The sequence below is a fragment of the Chroicocephalus ridibundus genome, chromosome 3, assembly GCF_963924245.1.
Source record: "Chroicocephalus ridibundus chromosome 3, bChrRid1.1, whole genome shotgun sequence".
In the NCBI taxonomy this organism is placed as follows: Eukaryota; Metazoa; Chordata; class Aves; order Charadriiformes; family Laridae; genus Chroicocephalus; species Chroicocephalus ridibundus.
The window spans coordinates 66,067,007-66,087,305 of NC_086286.1; the positions used below are offsets into that span (position 1 = coordinate 66,067,007).

General features: G+C 38.9%; 1 protein-coding gene across 1 annotated transcript in view; it reads right to left on the minus strand.

Moving 5' to 3' along the window:
* PDE7B (phosphodiesterase 7B) overlaps window positions 1-20,299 on the minus strand; it is a 179,836-nt gene that overhangs the window by 111,870 nt on the left and 47,667 nt on the right. The window contains exon 3 of the mRNA XM_063329534.1: window positions 8,176-8,236. Within this exon, the coding sequence (XP_063185604.1) occupies window positions 8,176-8,236 (61 nt within the window). The remainder of the gene's footprint in view (window positions 1-8,175; window positions 8,237-20,299) is intronic.

Genomic DNA, 20,299 nt, shown 5'->3' on the forward strand with positions numbered 1-20,299 from the left:
CTTACTGAGGGTAGCTACATGGTAATCTATAGGAAATTGCAGAGATTGTGAAATTGCAAGGTATCACCAAGCAATAATTAAAGAAACAAAGGTTAAGTGCTAGAGATGAGCTCAAACCACAAAATATAAATTTGAACTATTTCAAACTAAGTTTGGAGATTTTACATCTGGAGATTTTATTATACTTATGCTATCATTAAGGGCTGGATGGCTGTAAAACTGTGGATAAGTGTTTTCTTCTCCAATTTGGTCCCATTAATAGATCTAATAATTGCTCTTCCCCCCCTGTTTTTTGAGAGAGCATTATTACAACAGTATGGGTAGTCACAGCAATTTTCTGTACAGCAAGTACTTTGGGTGAACACATCCCACTCACTCCAGTTTGGACAAAAAAGACGGGAAATTACGTGAATGCAGTCCATGTTTAGGCACGAGGTTAGGCACGAGGAAAAATCAAACTGTGAGGCAGCAGACTGAATAGGCACTTGAAATCTTTTTTCCAACAGGGGGTCAGCAATAACTCATGTGACAAATACCATGTAATAAGATATGAGATCATCTCAGTAAATCAATCAAGCAACTGTTTCTCTGCTTTATCTAAGAAGTGACTAGTTAAAAAAATTAAAAAAAAGAATATAAAAGGAAAGGTCTGGGAAATAAAACTCAGAATTGTCCTTGCCTTACATGTGTGTGCTCCCCCGGATGGGGTGCAAGGCCTATTTGTTATCTTTCCGGAGCCATACCCAGCATTTCTCCTTGTGCAGGGTCAATAGGTGGAACAGCGAGCACCTAACCCCAACAAGTGTTGCCTTTAGTTTGGTGGGTGAGAAAAAAGTGGGTGCTGCAGGTTTTAACTACTTAAGGGTGCTGAAAGCCCAGAATTCAAAGTTTAAAATTTCACTAGATTTTTATAGAAATGGGTAGCAGAATGCCACCCTCCTGTCTGCAGCATGCTTTGGACAAAAAGTTTGGTACTTCTTGGCATCACACTGCATAAATTTGCTAGTATTTGTAGCCATGTGTTGAGTGCAACTGCTGGATAGAACTTACAAACCTCTGTTTTTTCTAGAACATGTGGTGAGATTCTCAGACAAGGCAAAAAGTCTTTTTGATAGAAAGAGAAGCTGAAGAGTCAGGGGTTTGGGGTATTTTTAGTCGGGGGAGAGGGGACTTTTTAATAATCTCTTGAGTTTTGGTATCTCAACTGGATCCCGTGGTCCCAATGAATGGCTTTTGTAGATGTGGGCAACACAGTAACTATTTCTTCTAGACAAAACCATCATGGTGTGTTTACATCATATAGGTGGTGTCAAATCCTCATTATTGTGTTCCCTCTAAGTCCCCCTGACACTCCCATTTCTTTCCTGCACCAAGCTCAGACATAGGATGAAACTATATGTGGTTCAAGTTAATGTTTAAGTGATAGGAAAAACAACAACCAGAAATTACACTTAGAAAAGTGTTTTACATGCCTGCTCAAAATGCCACTGCCAGTTTTCTTCTCCTTGAGCACCCTTCTGAGAGTCAGAATACTTCAAGACAAGTGGTTTCAGTCTGACCTGATTTACAGGACAGAACAGGATAAACAGGTGGTCACTGTCACTCAGCTACCAGGCTATATAATTACCTAAAATAGTAATTAAATCAAAATTACTGCAATAATAAGATGGTATTAGAAAACGGCTCCTTAAAATATACTAAGGGCGTCGGGTTTTTAAATTTATTTTATCTTTTTATGGTTTGTTAACCAAATTAATCAGATAGTCATGAAAGTAGAAGATGGTTTTGATATTTATGTTCTTGGTGGTTTTGGACACAAACGTCGTGATAGTAAAGACAAAGAGTCCCTACTTGTTTAGCATGAAACCATAACACAGTGATGAAGTGGAACAAGGACGGTGTGTGTACACTGTAAATTCCTTGAGAAAGAAGTTTCTGTTGTGCCCTTGTGCCCGCTGGTTTGCCACTTTCTGTCTCCAAACTACAGTCAAATGTAGGCAGCCTGGCATCTTGACTGGGGACTTCCATGGCGTGATGCACCCAGTCGTTAGCCTCCTCTCTACCACTATGGCAAACAAATCAAGAGCATTCTTGAAGAAAGTGTGAGATTTAGAAAATATTGTGTTTCAGGACGAGACAGTCGACTTGGGGAGGAGGTCTTAAGTGACATGAAGGAGCAACAAGCCTCTGTTTTGATGACGGCAAAGTCTCAGAGGTATCAATTTTTAAATGTGTTCACAAGCATAATGGTTAGATCTGGAGTTGAGTCTTATTTTTGAAGTGTGTTAATATACGGGAATGATATTTTAGAAAAAAAATTATTAGAAGTTACTTAAAATCTCTTCTTTTTGTCTACTCAACTGGGGAAGAACTACAGTTCCGGAGTTCTTATCTACATTATACTGTTCTCAACAGAATAAATTGTTTGTAGAGAGACTTTCATTGGCAGTTACCGTATAAAATGCAAGTGAAAAACTTATAGTGTGGGCTTATATGTTTAGACTTGAATTTATCTATGTTAACAAGATATCAAAAAGAGACACAGCGTTTATCTTTCTGTACGCATTCACACCATTGCTTTATAGTGGAAAAAACCCTGCTTCCTTTCATCCTGTGTTGCAAGCTGCTCATGGAATAGAAACCTATCTTTTTGTAGCAGACATCCTAAGCCTTCCCCCTCCCACTGCTATAAAGTTCTGAGCAATCCTGATGGGCAGCATAGCAATGAGCGTAGATTTCTCGCCAGTCACTGTAGATTTTAGGCCTTTTTCCGACAAGCATATTGCTTCATTTTACAAAGATTAATTCATGTGTTTATTGTCATGTTATTTGCGCAGATAGAACGCCCAGTCTGCTTAAGGTCAAGTGCACGTGTAAGTCTTCTAATGACTGGGATATAAATAGTCCGTATATTTGGCTATTCAGAACGACATTGCTCAGGCATGCCTATCAGTTTCAGCAGAAGTTTTGCCTGTGCAAGAGATAAAGGGTCACATTTCACATGATGTCAGTGAGGGCTCCAGAAAGCTTTGCAAAGGCGCAAAGCTTGACCAGGGCAGACACATTTGCCTAGCCGCCTCGTTTCTTTTTTCCCTCCGCCTCAGGGCGAATTCACACATTTAACTATTCTTCGATATTCCTTTTCCCTACTATGTTACACGGTTATTTACCTGACTAGGTTTCTCAAAGCAGATTTTAATAGATTTCTTTTTTTCTCCCCCCCAGTGAAGGTGAGTTCAGCGGTTACGCAAGGCGGAGGCCAGCCAGGCCGGGCCTTGCCAGTGCCCCTCAGTCCTGGCTTTCAACACAGTTGTTATTCCAGTAATGTCCCTCTCTCTTAAGCTGGGGCTGCCAACTCTGTTCAAATGTGTGGTGGTTTTCTGCTGTGGGCAAAGAGCCACCAAGACCGAAGTTGGATCCACGAAACTCATTTCATGGCCAAAAGCCGAATCCTTTAACCATAACTCTCCATAGGTAATAAGGGGTAGAAGTATGCCACAAAGCCACTTTTTTAGGGGGGAAGGGAGGTAGGCACCTCTCTGTGCTGAAATATGGAAAAGTCTGTTGCCCCAAAGCAACAGAGTTATGTTCTAGTAGTCTGGGGAAGGAAAAAAAAAAAAGTGCCACCCCCCACCTTTTTTATTTTGGATTGCTTTTTTCTTGGATGAATTTAAATGGCTATTTGTGAGGAAACTACTTTTATTCCAAACAAGGATTCATCTGTCTGCTTCTGCAAGGATTAAGTCTACACCAAAAGGGAAACAAAACTCACCCACATTATTCCTGTCTGTGCGGAATTTACCATAATGAAATGAAAGCACCTCAGCCGTTTGCTATGGGGCGGCTGGAAGGCTTCTGTTTTCATCTTACTAGCTAGCACCTTAAGGAGTACAATTCACATTTCCCCTGGAAAAATCTCTGCAGTCAGCATAGTTGTCCAGCAAGAGACGTGACCTCTTCAAAATCTACCCAGCGTTTCAGTAAGGAGTAAAGACCAAATCCGCCAGTGGAAGACTGGTTACTACAGCAACAAACTAGATAATTTGCTTTTATCGTCCATCCCCCTTACTCTACTGTCATCAGTAAAGTTGAACAGATTAAAACTGATGAGATGATTTCATTTTGTATGTGTTATGATGAGTGCAGCTGCCTAGTTTCTATACAGCAAATATAAGGATAACTGTATCTGTTCTGTATAAACTGGTATTTATTTACACACTCAAGTTTCTCTTCTAGTTGGCAGAACTTCTCCCTTCTCTACTAATCCTAGAGCCTGGTATGTGAACGTTATTCATTCCGGGATAAATTCATAAAACTCAGTGCTCTGCCATGTAGAGGTTACAGAGTTAGCTTTGGATGAGTTAGTTAAGATGTGAGAACCAGGTAAGTTGCCTTAACTTTGGACTCTTCCAAGCTAGTATGCAATTCTTCCCAGCAGAGTTAATTAGCTCAGGCATCCAACCAGCAATTTTCACAGCAAACTAACCCAATTATCTCTGCATGATATGACATTGTGTCATGTCTGAGCCCAGAATTTGCCTGTCTACATATGGGGAAAATTAACCACAGGTTGTGCCATTGAAAACAGCAGCGGGTGCTCTAGGGAGAGGGGTAGTTCCCTTCTGCCCTTCATGATATAAATATCTGGACTAAAAAACACATAGTGAGTACCCCGCTATATGCCCAATGTTTGTGCCAACTATAGTTTTTGCAAGTCCAAATCATTATAAATAAAGGGCATGAGGAGCTCAGGGTTCTAACTTCAAGAATGTAGCATAAAGCAAAAGCTTTTTGACATCCAGTTCAGCATTATCTAGCAATTTTATCTCGGTTAAGTGCCCTCAGTAACTGGATAACAGCTCCAATTTAAGCAGAACAGTGCAGATGTTCTACCTTGCACTGGAACTGCTGATGAGCTACTGGTGGCTCTGAAGAGACTTGGAGATTCAAGAGAAACCTGTAACAACACACTTTTATTGACAGTGTGGTATATTTATGACCTGCTTTACAATAGTAACTCAGCTTCTCATTGTACTTACAAATTTATTCTTGTTGTTCCTAAGACTTGAGGAAGCACTTCTCGTCCCGTTTTTCAAAGGACAACACACATGCAGGGAGGTTTAAAGCCTTAGTCAATGCCAGGCTCAAGAAATCTGTGATAGATTTAGGAACTCAACACTGTTCCTCCCTCAAAAAGCTAAGGTGGGCCACTGACTGACTTTCTTCTGTGACAGTTACAAAAGTTGTGTTGCTTTAACTAGCATAGCATATAGAAGTGTAGAGAAATAAGCTCAATGTAAAGCATAAGAGGGAGAACATAATTTTCTGTTAAGTATTTTATTATACATCATTACACTGATAATAAACATATCCTGGGCAGAGCACATAGTCATTATCTATTATGTCCTCAGGAAGCATTGCTCTGTTACCATTTAATTTAGTTGTTCAAGTTAATTTTCACACTTGGATTATAAACATCCACCACTTCAATGCTGAAAGATGAGGCATTAAACTGGTTCTTTTACTTTTAACCTCAGGCTGAGCGATATCCAGTCAGTCCATTGAAAAGTTACCTACTTTCACTATAGCCATTGGAAACATTTAGGCATTTCTTTGTTTCTTGCTTTCCAGCAGGAAGATAGGAATAGAATAACCCCTCTTCTTCAACCTTTATAAAAAAGAACCTCATCCACATAATCCATGTTACCTCAAGGAATGTGGACTCACAGTAGCAAGCCTAGGGTTACTCATAAAAAAACTTTATATTTGAAGCTAACCCAGAATCAGTAGTATAACCAGATACAGACCTTTTCTGACAAAACCAGCTGTTACCATTTTAGAGTACTGCTCAATAATGTACAGTTTCATGTATGGACTAGTCTTGCGTCAAAGATCCCTGAAGAAAGAGTCAGTACTCCAGACTCCCATGTTTCTTTCCTTACTAAGTAATTATCCTCTTGCAGTTTCTGGGACTTGCCCTCTAGATTTCTGTCAGCACTGTGTCACTGTTACAGTAAATGACAGCATGACTGTTTCAGCACATTTCAAAGACCGTGCAGTCAAGAAAGATGTCCCTCTCTGAAGGCACGTTGTGCTTTGTTCACTAGTTACACCCACAGATCTTATAATGCCAGCTTTGCATTGATCAGTGACAAGCTTTGTCTTTTGTTCTCTTGGAAATTCAATTCTCTTGTGAAATCTGAAATTGGACACTACATGACGCATTCAGCACAAAGTCTTAGACCTTTTAGGTTGCACGATTTCTGGCTCCTGCTCTTCCGTACAGAGTTCAGTATGAAAAGAGAGGTACCAGAATGGACACCCTCTGGCTTTATAGCGCTACCAGAACCACACACATGTCTGTGATAAATCAAGACAGTGAACATTTTCTCCAGTAGCTGCCCTCAGAGCAACCATGTAATGCTAGTTTCTACTTCCCATACCTCTTACAGAGCCAGTTGTGGGATATCCATTTGCACTTAGAATAACCTCAGCTCTGCACATTATTTGGGATACCTTGGGGTGAAATGTAATATCCTATATTATATATGACACCACGGTGCTTAATTTGTTAGAGACGCTGAAGAATAATAATAGCAGGCGAAATATTTTTAAATACAAGAGATGTAACCTCTGAAAGCCAGTCTCACCTTTGGCATGACCCCTTGGAGTCATTTTTACATTCCTAGCAGTTTCTTTACAGAGCACAGCATATGTTCTCATTCTTGCACATGCATCTACTACAAGACATAGATAATAATACATGTAATGGAAACGAGTTCTTGTTCTGCTCACTGCTCCTAAAGAATCATTTGCATTAAGGATGATGCCAAACTCCCGACTTTGGACTGACTTGTTATAAAAACGGCCAACCTGTGCAGAAGACTTTCATCTTCAGGTCATTTTTTTGTTCTCAACTACCCCTTCACCCCCTGCTTTTTTTTTTTTTTTTGCCTAATGGATAATAACATTTGCATGGATATAATTTCCTTAGAACTTCAGTATTATGAAGTCAATGCTATTTAAGCTGTAGATTATAATTGTCATGATAAAGGATCACAAGTGTATCTTTTCTGTCAGCTTGTTCCATTAAGAACCTCTAACCATGGATCATTGATGTAACAGATCATTACAGCCCATTGTGTCAGTTCATCTGTTGGGATCTGTGCATTATAAGCATGACAGATTTCCTCTGCAGCAATTATAGTCTATTGTGACAATAGGATTTAATGAATATAAACAACAAACCACATAATCTGTTATTACAGGACACAGCTATGCACCCAGATGGGAATTAAGTTCCTAGACATTGCCAGTTGCATTTTTTAAAATTGTGACTATTTCAGTCTTTGTGTTATTAGATGCAATGCTCTGACTTATGGCATACATTTATCTCAACCCTGGCAGGTGAAAGGTCTTCAGCATTTAAAGCCTAATCCTCATGTTCTGTGATTTATTTTTTTCTGAGTAAACATTATTTTTTAGGTTTTTAGACACTTATTCCCTGTCTTCCACTGTGACACTAATCCTGCTGTTACTGTTTCAGTACTGTCATTGAAGATGAAACAAGCAAATACAATAAAATTGGTCACAGAAATTAATGAAACACAGCAGAACATTCCTGTATTGTTTCCAAAGAATAGACACTTCTGGTTAATATAAATTTTTACAAATGACGGGCAAAGTGCTGCTCTGGCACAAATCTGTAAAATCACAATGATTGAAATTTTGCCGATTGATGCAGCTGACTTGATATATATTCGTGAAATTAATAATTTCTTTCAAAGCAAATAAATGTTCCTTTACATTAAAGCTGTGCAGTCTACAGAAGTTCACATTTTCCCCAGGCTGATTTTAAACATCTAGCTTGATTACAGAGATTTTAAGCTTTTGAATAGAAGTTCTGGAATTGAGTACCTCCGAGATTACAAATATAGTGTTGGTACAGCTATATTTTCATCTATGTGGATGGGCACTACTGGAAAAAAAATACTTTGTTTAAGTAAATGAAAATTCACCATAAAGAATAAATTAATGAGGACTACCTGTGGATGAGCTATCTAAATGCCGTTGTGAATCACCACGGCCATTGTCATGTACTTTTGAAAAGGAACTCCCCAATTAAACTTGCTTCCACATATTTGTATCAAAAGAGGAAAAGATTCTTACCCTTACCTAGCATGCGAACACATTTGGCATTCTGGTCAGGACTATCAAATGAGATTTCTCCGCACCTCTGGAAAAAAAAAAAAGGATATATTTATTTCAAGACTCTGTGGTATTATCCATGACCTTCTCCTCTGTTACCTCTGTTTATGTTTGTCACTAGAGATGTTCAGAGACATGTTATTAAAAATGCCAAAATCAGAAGATTTTCAAGTAGCCAAAGTGTGAGGAAGAATGGACACCTATTACCTTTGTAGCTCTGGCTCAAGAAACTGCTTGATTCATGTTATTGTTTGTTGGACCCAATTCTACAGGAGGCCTCATTAACTGCTGGTAGACATTGCAGCCCTCTCCAGTATACCGATTTAGTTGTCAGATGGCTGCACCCTAAACAGGATCTGCAAAATGATTCAACTGAAAATAAAACAAACAGCACTGCTGATTCAATAATTTGTATTTCTGTAAAACAAATTTATTTGAAAAAAAGCACAACTCAAGGTATTTATTAAGGAAGACTGTCACTTCACAAAATTTGCACTCTCCATAACACCTGTGAGTAAAATTGTTTTTTGTAAAGTGCAGATAATTTACAAGTCTATGGTGTTTTGTTAATGAAAAATAATATTCCCATATACAGATATATTATGAGGGCTGATGGCCCTGTACAAACCCAGAGAAGGAATATAATTATAGTTAGGATCAAAATGCAGAAGTGTTGGCGTTGTTTTCAAAGAGAAAACATCATTTTTCAGACAAGCATGTCAGGTTAGCTGCCAGGAGAAACATAATTGGTGTGGCTCATGGGTCTGATCCAGCTCCAATTAAAGTCAGTGAGTGTACAGATCCCACTCACTTCAGTAATGGTTGCTTCAGGTGCTACAAAAAAGATTCAATTTTGTAACACTACACTCAAAGCTCATGACAGGGGCTCAGGGACAGCCTCATATTTTATAGGTAAAAGTGGTCTCTACTTCCTTATCTGCATATTTATGACTTTGGTATCTATGACCAACTGGGAATAAAAGGGGAATAAAAGCACAGTCGTTCAAGTTTAGAAAAAACAGAGCGCTATCCATTTCCCTTCCTCTTCCTTTCTCTCTCTTATGCAGTTTCCTGTTTTCAGCACCTCTGGCTTTCTGTCTCACGTGAGACAAAGTGGTTTGTACTGTCTTTACTGTCTTTTTTTTTTTTTTGTTAATAGAAGTGACATTTGCAGCAAATAGGAAACCTACAAAGAATCAGGGAAGTGAAAAATCCCAGAGCTTCAAAGAAGAAGAAACACAGCAACAGTTTTATAAATGAACAACACATTTGGAACTCACTATTTTTAAAATACCCTTCACCTCCCTTACACTGAAATAAATGCAAACAAACAAACAAACAAAAGCCCGTCTCCCACACAAAGTCTTTTCATAGATCAGTACATCTAAAAAGAGCAAACAGATGCCTGTATTAACCTTCCTAGATGGGAGCACATACTACTGAAAAATTGCAAAAGAAAAACAACGCCCAGCATTTCAAAGTTAATTTTACGAATGCTCTTATACCAGGTCCCTGTCAGGAGACACAGAAGTTTTACTATTTATTCTTCTGGGAAGAATGTTAAGATATGGTCATCTTTTCACAGAAATGTCCCAGCTTCTTCTTCGTCACCATAAATATACTTAGACAAACACAGATTTAAGAAAGCATGCCAAAATTCACTGCTTGCCTCACACCTGTATTTAAGCTGCTCTTTGAAAACCCTTGGTTATTTCTGGTTTAGTGCCTCGGACATATTGTGTGTTCCAGACATATTTATGTAAACATCGCATTTCAGGCTGGCAAATGGTGTCTTAGAATATCTAACAATATTCACCAGTCCTAGTGTTACGAAATTGGGAAAGTGGCTAATGTTCCCGAGAGTCCGCTAACATCCCACAGGATCCATTATGATGATGGATGAACTTTGAAAACTTTGCAAGTAAGAGTCAGATAACTGCATACAAGTTCATAGACTTCCCTGAATTCCCCTAACCCCTGCAGCCCACAGAACTGGCTGAAAATCATGCTACAGCAGTCAGCCGAGGAGATTTTTCTCTATTACCACTGCAGCTGGAAATAGCAGGAGAAAAAGCTTCTGCAGCAGCAATTTAGTTTCTGATGCCAGTAAAAGCTCATAGGTACACATCAATGGGATGAAAAATAAGCTGTTACCAAACTGCTCAGAGCATCTAAAAAAGACTTAGTTGGATCCTGGATGTGTAAAGTGGCACAGAAATGCAGCAGGGAATCATTTTTACTCATCCAAAAAATAGAGTTGTTTGGGCATTTTTGCTGCTAGAAAATGTTTTCCATGAACAAGAAGTAAGGAATGACTTCAGGATTTAATCGTTAGGATTAAACTGAGACTTTGCCACCACTGCTATGAATCCTTGCCAGGGCTGGATAAGCTTCTCCTGTCCTTTTCCTGGCCTGGCTTGCTTCCCTTTCTGGTTTGGGTTTGTTCCACCTGCTTGTATATCAGGTCTGGTACTGAGAGATGAGGCCAAGAGTCTCTCCAGTCCCAATCCATTTCCAAACTAGTCCCAGAGCAGCCGCTCATTCTCTCCTGAAAGTTTCTAAGTTGGCTACAGGGTCAGTAGTGGATCCATCAAAGAGTAGGCGTAGGAATTTGCCATTAGATGCTCATTATTCTACTTTTTAATTTCAACCAGTCAGAAAGCAGGGACAGGAGGAAGAATAACCCCAGACGTATCTGCTGTACATATGCCACCTATTGCGCACATGTAGATCACCATATATGTCTGTTGGGGAAGCTGAGAGGGGAATATGACATCTCTTTTAAAGACTGGCTAAACAGCTTCTGGAAGCTGCTGCTTATAAGCAGCATGAGCTGTATTCATAGTAGTCAGGTCTGGAAGAAGGTATCAGTTTTCTGTTCCCATTTTAGAGAAGAGTATCAATGGTGAGCTGTAAAGACCAAACATTTTATCCACTTAGGAAGAGCAATGAACTCAAACAGGAGAGCTGCCTCTGAACTTCGTTTCTTAAAGTCTATGATGAGGTTGGATTCATAGTCCTGTCCTATATTTGAAGCTCATTAAAGTTCCAAGAACTCACTCTCTAAAAATATGATAAATCACATTCTTGGATCTAAATGATCTCTGAGTTGGGATATTTTGAATCATAGAATCATAGAATACCGGGTTGGAAGGGACCTCAGGGATCATCTGATCCAACCTTTCTTGGCAAAAGCACGGTCTAGACAAGATGGCCCAGCACCCTGTCCAGCTGAACCTTAAAACAGTGCAATGTTGGGGAATCCACCACTCCCTGGGGAGATTATTCCAATGGCTGGTTGTTCTCAACGCGAAAAATTTTCCTCTTGTGTCTAATCAGAATCTTCCCTGGAATAACTTGTACCCATTAACCCTGGTCTTCCCTATGTGACTCCTTGTAAAAAGGGAGTCTTCATCTTCTTTGTAGCCATGCTTGAAATACTGAAACGTGGTGATAAGGTCTCCCCTAAGCCTTCTTTTCTCAAGGCTGAACAAATCAAATTCCCTCTGCCTTTTCTCATACGGCAGACTTCCCAGTCTTTTGATCATCTTGGTGGCCCTTCTATGGACTCTCTCCAGCTTGTCCCCATTTTCTTTGGATAGCAGGGACCAAAACTGAACACAGTATCAAATCTCAGTTTGGGCTTCATGGTTAGGACTACTACAGCACTGGTGGGACTGGCTCTGCTGTATGTAGTCCTGCATGTTGGACTGGTGAGTTTACAGAGGCAGCCCTGCTGAAAATAGTACCACCGGTTTTCACTTCCCCTGAAGTGAGAGAGGATTTGTTGTTGAAAAATCTTAAAACAGTGCTGTGTTTGGAAATGGTCATATTTAACAAAGAAGTGGGTAAATACAAGTAAAATTCACCCCTCCAAATCTTCATTATACCTTCACATCTCTTGAATCACTGAATTCTGGACTAGATAGTGGGTTTTTTTCTCTTACTGGAGAAGAGGAAAGTATAGTTACTTTCAGTTAATAATATTTTCAGTAATACAGATGCATTTCCATGTAGGATTGCAGCCTGCAATTCATTATGCATGTGAGAAAGTATTTATATTTATATAAGAAAATAAATTAATAAATTATCTACTCTCAACTCTCTTTTTGAGATCAGATGCATGCCATCATGTTGAGTCTGTTACACAAGCTGAAATGTAGTAAACTAGAAAGGGACTTACAAGTCCCCCATGGAAAAAGAGACTGAATCATGGAATAGCTGAAAGTGGAGCTTAAAAAACAAAGAGAAAAGAATGAGAGCATTGCTGTTAGAGAACAGGGATGAAAGGACATGATATTCTGCAGAAATAAGACATGAACTCGGGTCCTTTGGTGAGATAGGTAAATTGGAGAGCTTGAGGCCAGCCTGGTTGGCTATGATGGCCCAGTACCACCTGTCGGAAAAGAGAAATACCACATTACACAGGCACCATCCTCCATAGCAAAAGATTCTGCTGGAGGAGAGTGCTCTCAGGCAAGATGACCTCTTTGCGAGATACTAAGAGGAGTACACAGGAAAACAGGAAGTCTTCTGCAAGGAGCCCCGTGCCAAAACAGCATAAATAAAACTGCAGAAAAGTAGGGCACAACTGGCAGACAAAAAGTTCATGCAGAGAGCGGATGGAAAAATCTACTCTGGTCGGTTGTACTAATGCAGTAATGTATCTCATATTACTTCTCTGGTATTACGTGATCATTCATAGGTTGGGTTTCCATTTCCAGCGTGCCTGGGCTCACACCACCTGCATTTGAGGATTTGACATATGTAGCAATAAACAAGGTGTATATACCCCAGACAGAATATGCCCTTAGTTTTTCTTTCTTTTATGTCGTGGAGAAAACTTTATCTATGAAAAAATTGGTTTTGAAGTCATCCTATCCAAATTCTATCTGTATGGTAAATTTAAACATTACGTGTTTTAAGAAGAGAGGTGCAAATCAAGTAATTGAAACAAATTCTCACCTATGACAAAATTCAGCAAGTAAAAATCTGAAAATGTTTGGCATGAGAATTGCAGTGTGGCATGTTAATTTCCTAATTATTAAATGCATATGATTAACATTTAACAATTTTAATAATTTTAGAGTGTATAGTGTTTTAAAAATATAATAAGAGTTTTCCTGGCATGAAATTTGAACATACACAATTTTGACCTTTTTAAGCTGCAGACAACCAATTTATGAAAATCCGTCTTAGTGAGTTAAAAGGTTATTAGAGTAGGAACCATATTTATAGGCTGCTGTTCTGCATGTCCCAAGTATGGTATTCAACATATATGTCTCTTCCAACATTGCAATAATCAGTGAAGTACTTCATGGACGTGATCAGCCAAACATGACAATAAAGATTGGATCATTTTCTTTTTGCAGAAGGTGAAAGGGATTATTATACCTCCAAATGGAGGAGATGTGTTAATTGGAGATTGATTGCATGCCAAATATTTTTTAAGAATCCATCTGATTTCTTTTTTTAAAGTAACCTTAAGTTAATATGCTTTGCTCTTACCAATAGTAGAAAGTAGAAACAAAGTTTGGTGAAAGAGTTTTTTCTTTCCTTCCCCTTCCCCCCCCCCCAATACTGTACATAATTTCTCATTCCTTTAGAAATCAGAGTTAAAAGAGCACTCATAGACACAACTGATTAAAAGAATTTACGGCAGAGCAAACAGCGTCTGTGCTTCTATGAAGAAACGGATGATCTCGGAGGCAAAACCTGCTATGTTTATTCATATTTTTGTTTTCCTATTACATTGTTTTCTCCATCACCTTTAAAAAGTACTTGAATAAAGTCCTCTAGTATGTAACAGTATCATTCTAGTTACCTAAGGATTTTTAGATGTGAAGTCTGTTAGTGTGAAAGGCAAGACTACTTCATAAATTTTATCAATTTTTTATAAAACCAAACAGCCACTCATATAAATAGCTGAAAATTAAGGGCAATGATTCATAAGGAGTCAGGCCTCATGCTCTTCGTCTTCAGGCTGCCTAGGAGGAGATTTAAGGTGGATTCATCCCAAATACTAATGAAATACCAGAGTGTAGGAACTGTAGGATTTCCAATGCCTTGTTACACTTGCGGTATTTCCAGTTCTGTCTCCCCTCTCTGACAGGGACAAAAGAAAGTACAGGAACTATCAGAGCAGACTGACATAAGTAATATGTCCTGCCTGCAGCCTTTTCACAATTACCTCCCCCAAACTGAAAGCCTTGTAATAATATCTGTTAGAGATTAAATCAATGTTTATGTAAAACAAGGAAGTTTCCTACCAATACTCTGTACAATCTTGAGATGTACTTAAATGTCAAATACATCTCAATTTCGCTGAATCTCTACCCATTGCCTTTGTTGGCCTTAGCAAAGGAAATTAAACCATTGATTTTATTTTTTAGAGAGTTTTTTGTTTAGAGACAAAAGCTTATTTTCTCAATATCACACCTTATTTTAAATTTAGCAGGCCTGCATTTGATCAATTTTCTCTGGAGTGAATGAGTGCAAAAATCTCACCCTCTCTATTCATGTGACCTTGAATTGCCAACTCTGAGTTCTTCAAGAGCTTTACTTAGCCTTTCTTACATGAAAATACGTGTATAATGAATACAACTTGAGAATTGCGTATATAAACATTCCCATTGGTAGTGAATAACACTAGATTCTTTCAGCTAACGAAATTGTCCAAGATGTATAAAAATTGTGATTGTTTACATATTACCTCCCCAGGCCTTATTAACAGTTCCCGTAATGATTATAGAAAAAATCTTATACTTACCTGAAAATTTAGACCTACAGTTGGCAAGTTAAGTGTTCCGCTAAATTGGACTGCAAAAAGAACACTTATCTTGAACTGGAATGCATTGTGTGTATGCCCACCCATTTATAAATGTGGTGTAATCATAGCATACTGACATTTGCCTTTAAAATACTATTAGCAGCCAGAATGCTACATTTGCTGCTCTTCAAATTACTACTATTACATTGCAACTATTATATTGCAGCTCTACCATATTTCATGGGTATAGTTTCCAGCTTGCCTATTAAGTATCAGAATTGAGGCATACTTAAGCTGAAAATTCAGGTTCTACTAACATCCGGATGAATTTCTGCAGAGTAGAATAGCTATGCCTGGGCAGACTTGTTTTGAGAGTTCCTCCCTTTCCAAGCTTTCCCAGCAATAGAGAAGGTTTCTCTTCCCTCCAGGAAGTTCAACACGTTGCTCAAATAACCTTTCGACACTGTCAGTGTCAATCACCGGCAGCACCTTGGCAATGCTTTTTATTCTGGAATTTACCATGCTCTAGACCCTCAGCTAGTCTAAACAGAAGACACAGCAAAATAAGTAATTACAAGTAAATTGAGCAATAATTCCCAACCGACCATTGTTGCCAGTAGTCAGCAACTTGTTTGTGGGCTAAATAGCCTGAGGTGAACCTTTAGTCAGTTCATTTTCTCACAAACCTGTGATTTACTATGGTTAAGAGTGGTTTGAAATGGATTAATGGAAAATGGATATAGCAGTTTAACTGCTTTGTTTTCTTCTTCAGTCAAGGAAAAAAAAAGTTTAAGAGTGTGTGACTTCATTAGGGAGGCGCCAGTAGCCCTGACCCCCTGAGAATCTGTCAGTGTTTCAAAATGGCATCCCTACTTCTAAGTGTTTATAACATGGGCACTGAGAGCCAAATCTGGAATTACTAAGCCATAAAAATGTTGGGTTTTAATAAGCAATAAGTCACAGTCGAGTGTACATTAGCAGGCAAGGCACAACTCGCAGGCGTGTTCTGAGGGGGTGCCATCATCCAAGAAATGTTAAAGAGTAGACTAATTTTTTTACCCTCATGGGATGAATCTGTACTACAGTTAATTTTCTAGTTTACATTTTAAAGAATGTAAAACATCTGTAGGTTACGTAACGGATCCTCCCACCACAAAAACGGTTCTAAGTGGGAGGGAAGATGGGAGGAAAATATCAATACTAGGGAAAAGGCAAATTCGCTGTCTCTATTTACTGTTGCTCTGATGTGAAACATCAAAGTTCTCTGTATTTAAACTTTTTCTGGACTACATAATTGTCTTTCCTCCTCCTCTGAGTTGCAGAGCTGGGCTGTTTTCCTAGCTGCTTTCTATGGTCACTGCCATTTTATCTTTCACTTTCTATTGAAGTATCTAATGAGAGGAAAATATCGGATTAATTTGCAAAAATTTAGGTCTCCACTTCAACCACGTGTTTTTCTCACGTATTTCCCACTGATCTACTGGAAGGGTCAAAGCCTCAGAAGTACCGACTGACACACCACTCTTTCCAAGAAGTAAATCCAAGGTCTGTGGGAGAACAAATCTCCTGAGGAGTCCCCTCAGGCAGTTCAGAGCAACGTGGGATGAATTTTGGCACCTGCTTATTTGTGTGTGCCCACTGCATACTGTATGCTTTGCGTACAAAAGCACAGTCTCAGGAAGGACAAGACAACTGAGTGCTGGTGTCCTCCTACCTAGTAAGACTCATCTCCCTCAGCACACTGTGAGCAGTACCAAGCGCTGGTGACCACCTTCTTCTCAAGAGCTGGGCATTCTTGGTTCCCTAAAACATTGGCACTCACCGAGGCAGCACTGTTTCATCCTTTCCAGGAATTAATTTTTAAGGAATGGGAGTTGGTGAGAACAACTCATGCCAAAAGCATACCAACAACTTGGCCAGGTGTTCACAAGTCCACTGATTTCACTCACCTGCTGGCAAAGACGCAGACCAGAACTAACGTCGGACCAACAAACAAGGTAGGAAAGACTTAGAGATCATCAAACAAATCTCAAAACACACATGTGGAAGGTCTGGTCAAACACCAGCTTCATCAAGAGATGTGAAAACAAAGCACTTAGGGGCAGAATGCAGGAAGCTGCTTTTCCCTAGTTCCTCACTTGTACACCACACGCCACTTGGGTCTGAAGGTCGTAGGGTCCCATGGATACAATGACTGCAAAATTGGTCATCCTGTTAGAAGTGTTTCCCTTTCTCTAAAATTGTTTTCCCTTCCTCTTTTCTTTTCTTCTCTCTCTCTCTCTTTCTCTCCTTGCTCTTTCTCCAAGGCAACTTTGTGTTTAACGTCTGCCAATAAAACTTAGCACGAACAAAATCCTTTCTGCAGCACTGTAGCATCACATGGTGCTCTGAGGAAACCTGGGCCCAGCTGCTGTGCAAAGAGGACACAACCAAAGAATGGCCTCAGGCTTTGTTTTCATTAGCTGTGTAGATGATTTCAGTGTGTCACAACATGAAATCCTCACTTCAGGCTGTATCTCCTGAGCTTATCACCAACCACTCACAGCTTTACTCCCAGATTTGATTCTGGTCACCCGCCTCAAAGATTTTGAGCTCTTCTGCCTTGTACTTATTTTTAAACTCTTTTGCCACTGCAAGCAATCTTAATATGTAAGCGCTATCTTCATTTGTCCTGTACCAGTGGCCTGATACAAATTTTTGTGGGCATCTGTCCAGCATGTTACCAATCACATTCTGTGAAAATGGGCATCTACAGTGGCCTGTCAACACATCCTTCTACAGTCAGAACTATCAATTAGAAGTACTCCTATATTAGTGCAGTTTAGAACAGGAAATTAAACCAAAAAAACCTAAGTAACCTTAGCACTGCAAAAATGACTTTCAGAACTCCAAGTACAGCCAGCGTATATCACGTTTCTACATGCGGAACATATGGAGCTAAAAAACAGCAAGTGTTGTTTTGACAGGAAAAATTTGCATTTCAAAAATTGTCATATTAGACATTGGGGAAGAGCATCTTCTGCATTAAAAGAAGTGACATTGATACTAACATATATTTTTGACCACTTTCAAAGTGGGATTAATAACATATCTGGAGCCATACAATGCCATTATTGTCAGGAAACATTTAGATGCTACTGCAATAATCTCTATGGACATATTTCAGATGCAGGGAAATCCATGGGCTTTGACATATTAGTTATAGTTTCCAAGGATGCAGTCTTTTGGAACAATACTAAAAAGACTAATTTTCTCCCTGAAATTAATTCCCAGAAGCACAGACTTTTTTTTTTTGGGGGGGGGGGGCTTTTTAAAATTTATTTTCTTAAATGTGTGAAAACAGCAGTCTAAAACAGGTGTATTGATGGCAAGGGCTGCACAAGTGCTGCTTTCTTCTATTCTCTCACTTCTCAACAGATTCTGATTATAATCTCTCTTAGCCAAGACTACATCTATGCCTGTCCTTGAGATGGTAAAAGTAAAGGAGAAAGCTCCTGCAAATGTTTTTCACTTGTGGTAAAACTCATCATAGGGGTTTACATAAGGAATGAGTTGCCCAGGTAGCTTCCTTCCTCTCTCGCAGGAACAAGGCCTTCCCAAGTGATATGCATCTTGATTCCCCATAGAAAAATTGTAAAAGCAGTTCACTCTAAAGAGGCTTATTTTAGCCTGCAGAAACAACTGGAATAAAAAACAGCAAAAAGACTCCATGGGAACAAAATGTCCCCTAGGTTTGCACTCAGAATTTTCTTAGGCTGTCAATCACCAGTCTAGCGAAAATAAAGTCATCATAATTTCATAGCTATCTGTGACTGTCATAATTCTGATTTGTGAACAGGTATTCAAACAAGTCTGGAATGATGTTGGAGACGTCATTTCCATGTGTAATCCAAATAAGATCCTGAGCATATCAGAGGGTAAATGACCTCTTAAGTCACCCTACTGCAAACACTTCACCTGCCATTTTCTTAATAAGTTTTCATCACTAAGGAACATGAAAGTATATTATGAAGAACTGTGTTTTTGCAGAAGAAAAAGGATCATGTACCTCACACTTTAAATAACTAAAACATACAGTAAAGCATAATATGTAAGAGAGGTAATATTTAGTAAAAAGCAGGGTACAAATTAATTCATAGAATGCTGCTGTACTAAACCAGCTACCTTCGTAACGGAAACAAAAAAAAGGAAATAGTTACTATTCTTTCAGACACTGCTAAAAAGAGACAACACCTAGTATTTATGGGAGCCAAATGAAGATCAGAAGAGGATTTGGCTGAATGTGGTACCCTCCCTTTATCTGGATTTACCTTCTGAAGATAAATTCTCTTGAAAAAACACGTCGTCCAGTTGTACGTAGTAAACCTCAAGTATTTTGCAAAAATCGCAAGGCCATGTCTCCTGTTACTCGCTATTCATCTAGATATTACTTTTCTGGGGGGAAACTGAGAGCTGTACTTCATCTGTAGAAGAAAAAAAAGTTAACCTGTTAACCTCTTGTTGTCATGGGAATAATCTTACGTTGTCTTTTAGCCCGGTTTTGCTCACAGCTTCCACTTCTAGCTGCCAAAAGTCAACATGGTGAACATATTGCTGTTGCAGTTTCTGTCCTGTATCCCCTACCCATCTGTACAAAAACAGACAATACCTTTGCTTTTTAGTGTTAACCAGCTTGATTCTGACTAAGATGCATGGCATCATTTGTGTTCAGTGTCTGTTACCAACCCTATCAACATACTTCTGAATTTGACACAGGAGGCATGTTAAGTGATGTGACTAATATCTGCCATATATAGTTTGTTCTTTATCTGGGCCCCCAAGGGGAAAACTGGGTGCGCAATGTAGCATTTTCTTTTCAAAGGATTTTATTTTTGGATGTGTTTGGTTTTGTCTTGTGCTATTTAAGTGTGACCGTTATTATGTATTTATGTTAAAGAAGATGGGGTTGAAAAACAACTCCTAAGATCAACTGTTTTTCAATTTTTTCTTGAATTCCAATTTTTACTTGATAGGCTTCAAGAAAAGTAATTCCCCCTGTATATTTTTAGACAATTGCTTGAATGTCTTACCTAGGTATTTCTTTAAATTAAATCTCTGTTTTGCTAGAACATGCTAGAACATATAAAACTCCCAAACAATTAACATCTACATCATATTTAAAACCGTGGTGAAGTTTTTTGAACTAACCTCTAGATTTTTAAGTTCATAATGGAAGAGAGGTAGAAATTTCTAGAGATTGATTTAGCCCACCTGATTAGAGAAAGCCCGTCTGCCTAACTCTTCATCAATTGCAGTTGATCATAGTGTTTAGCTGACGCTGTA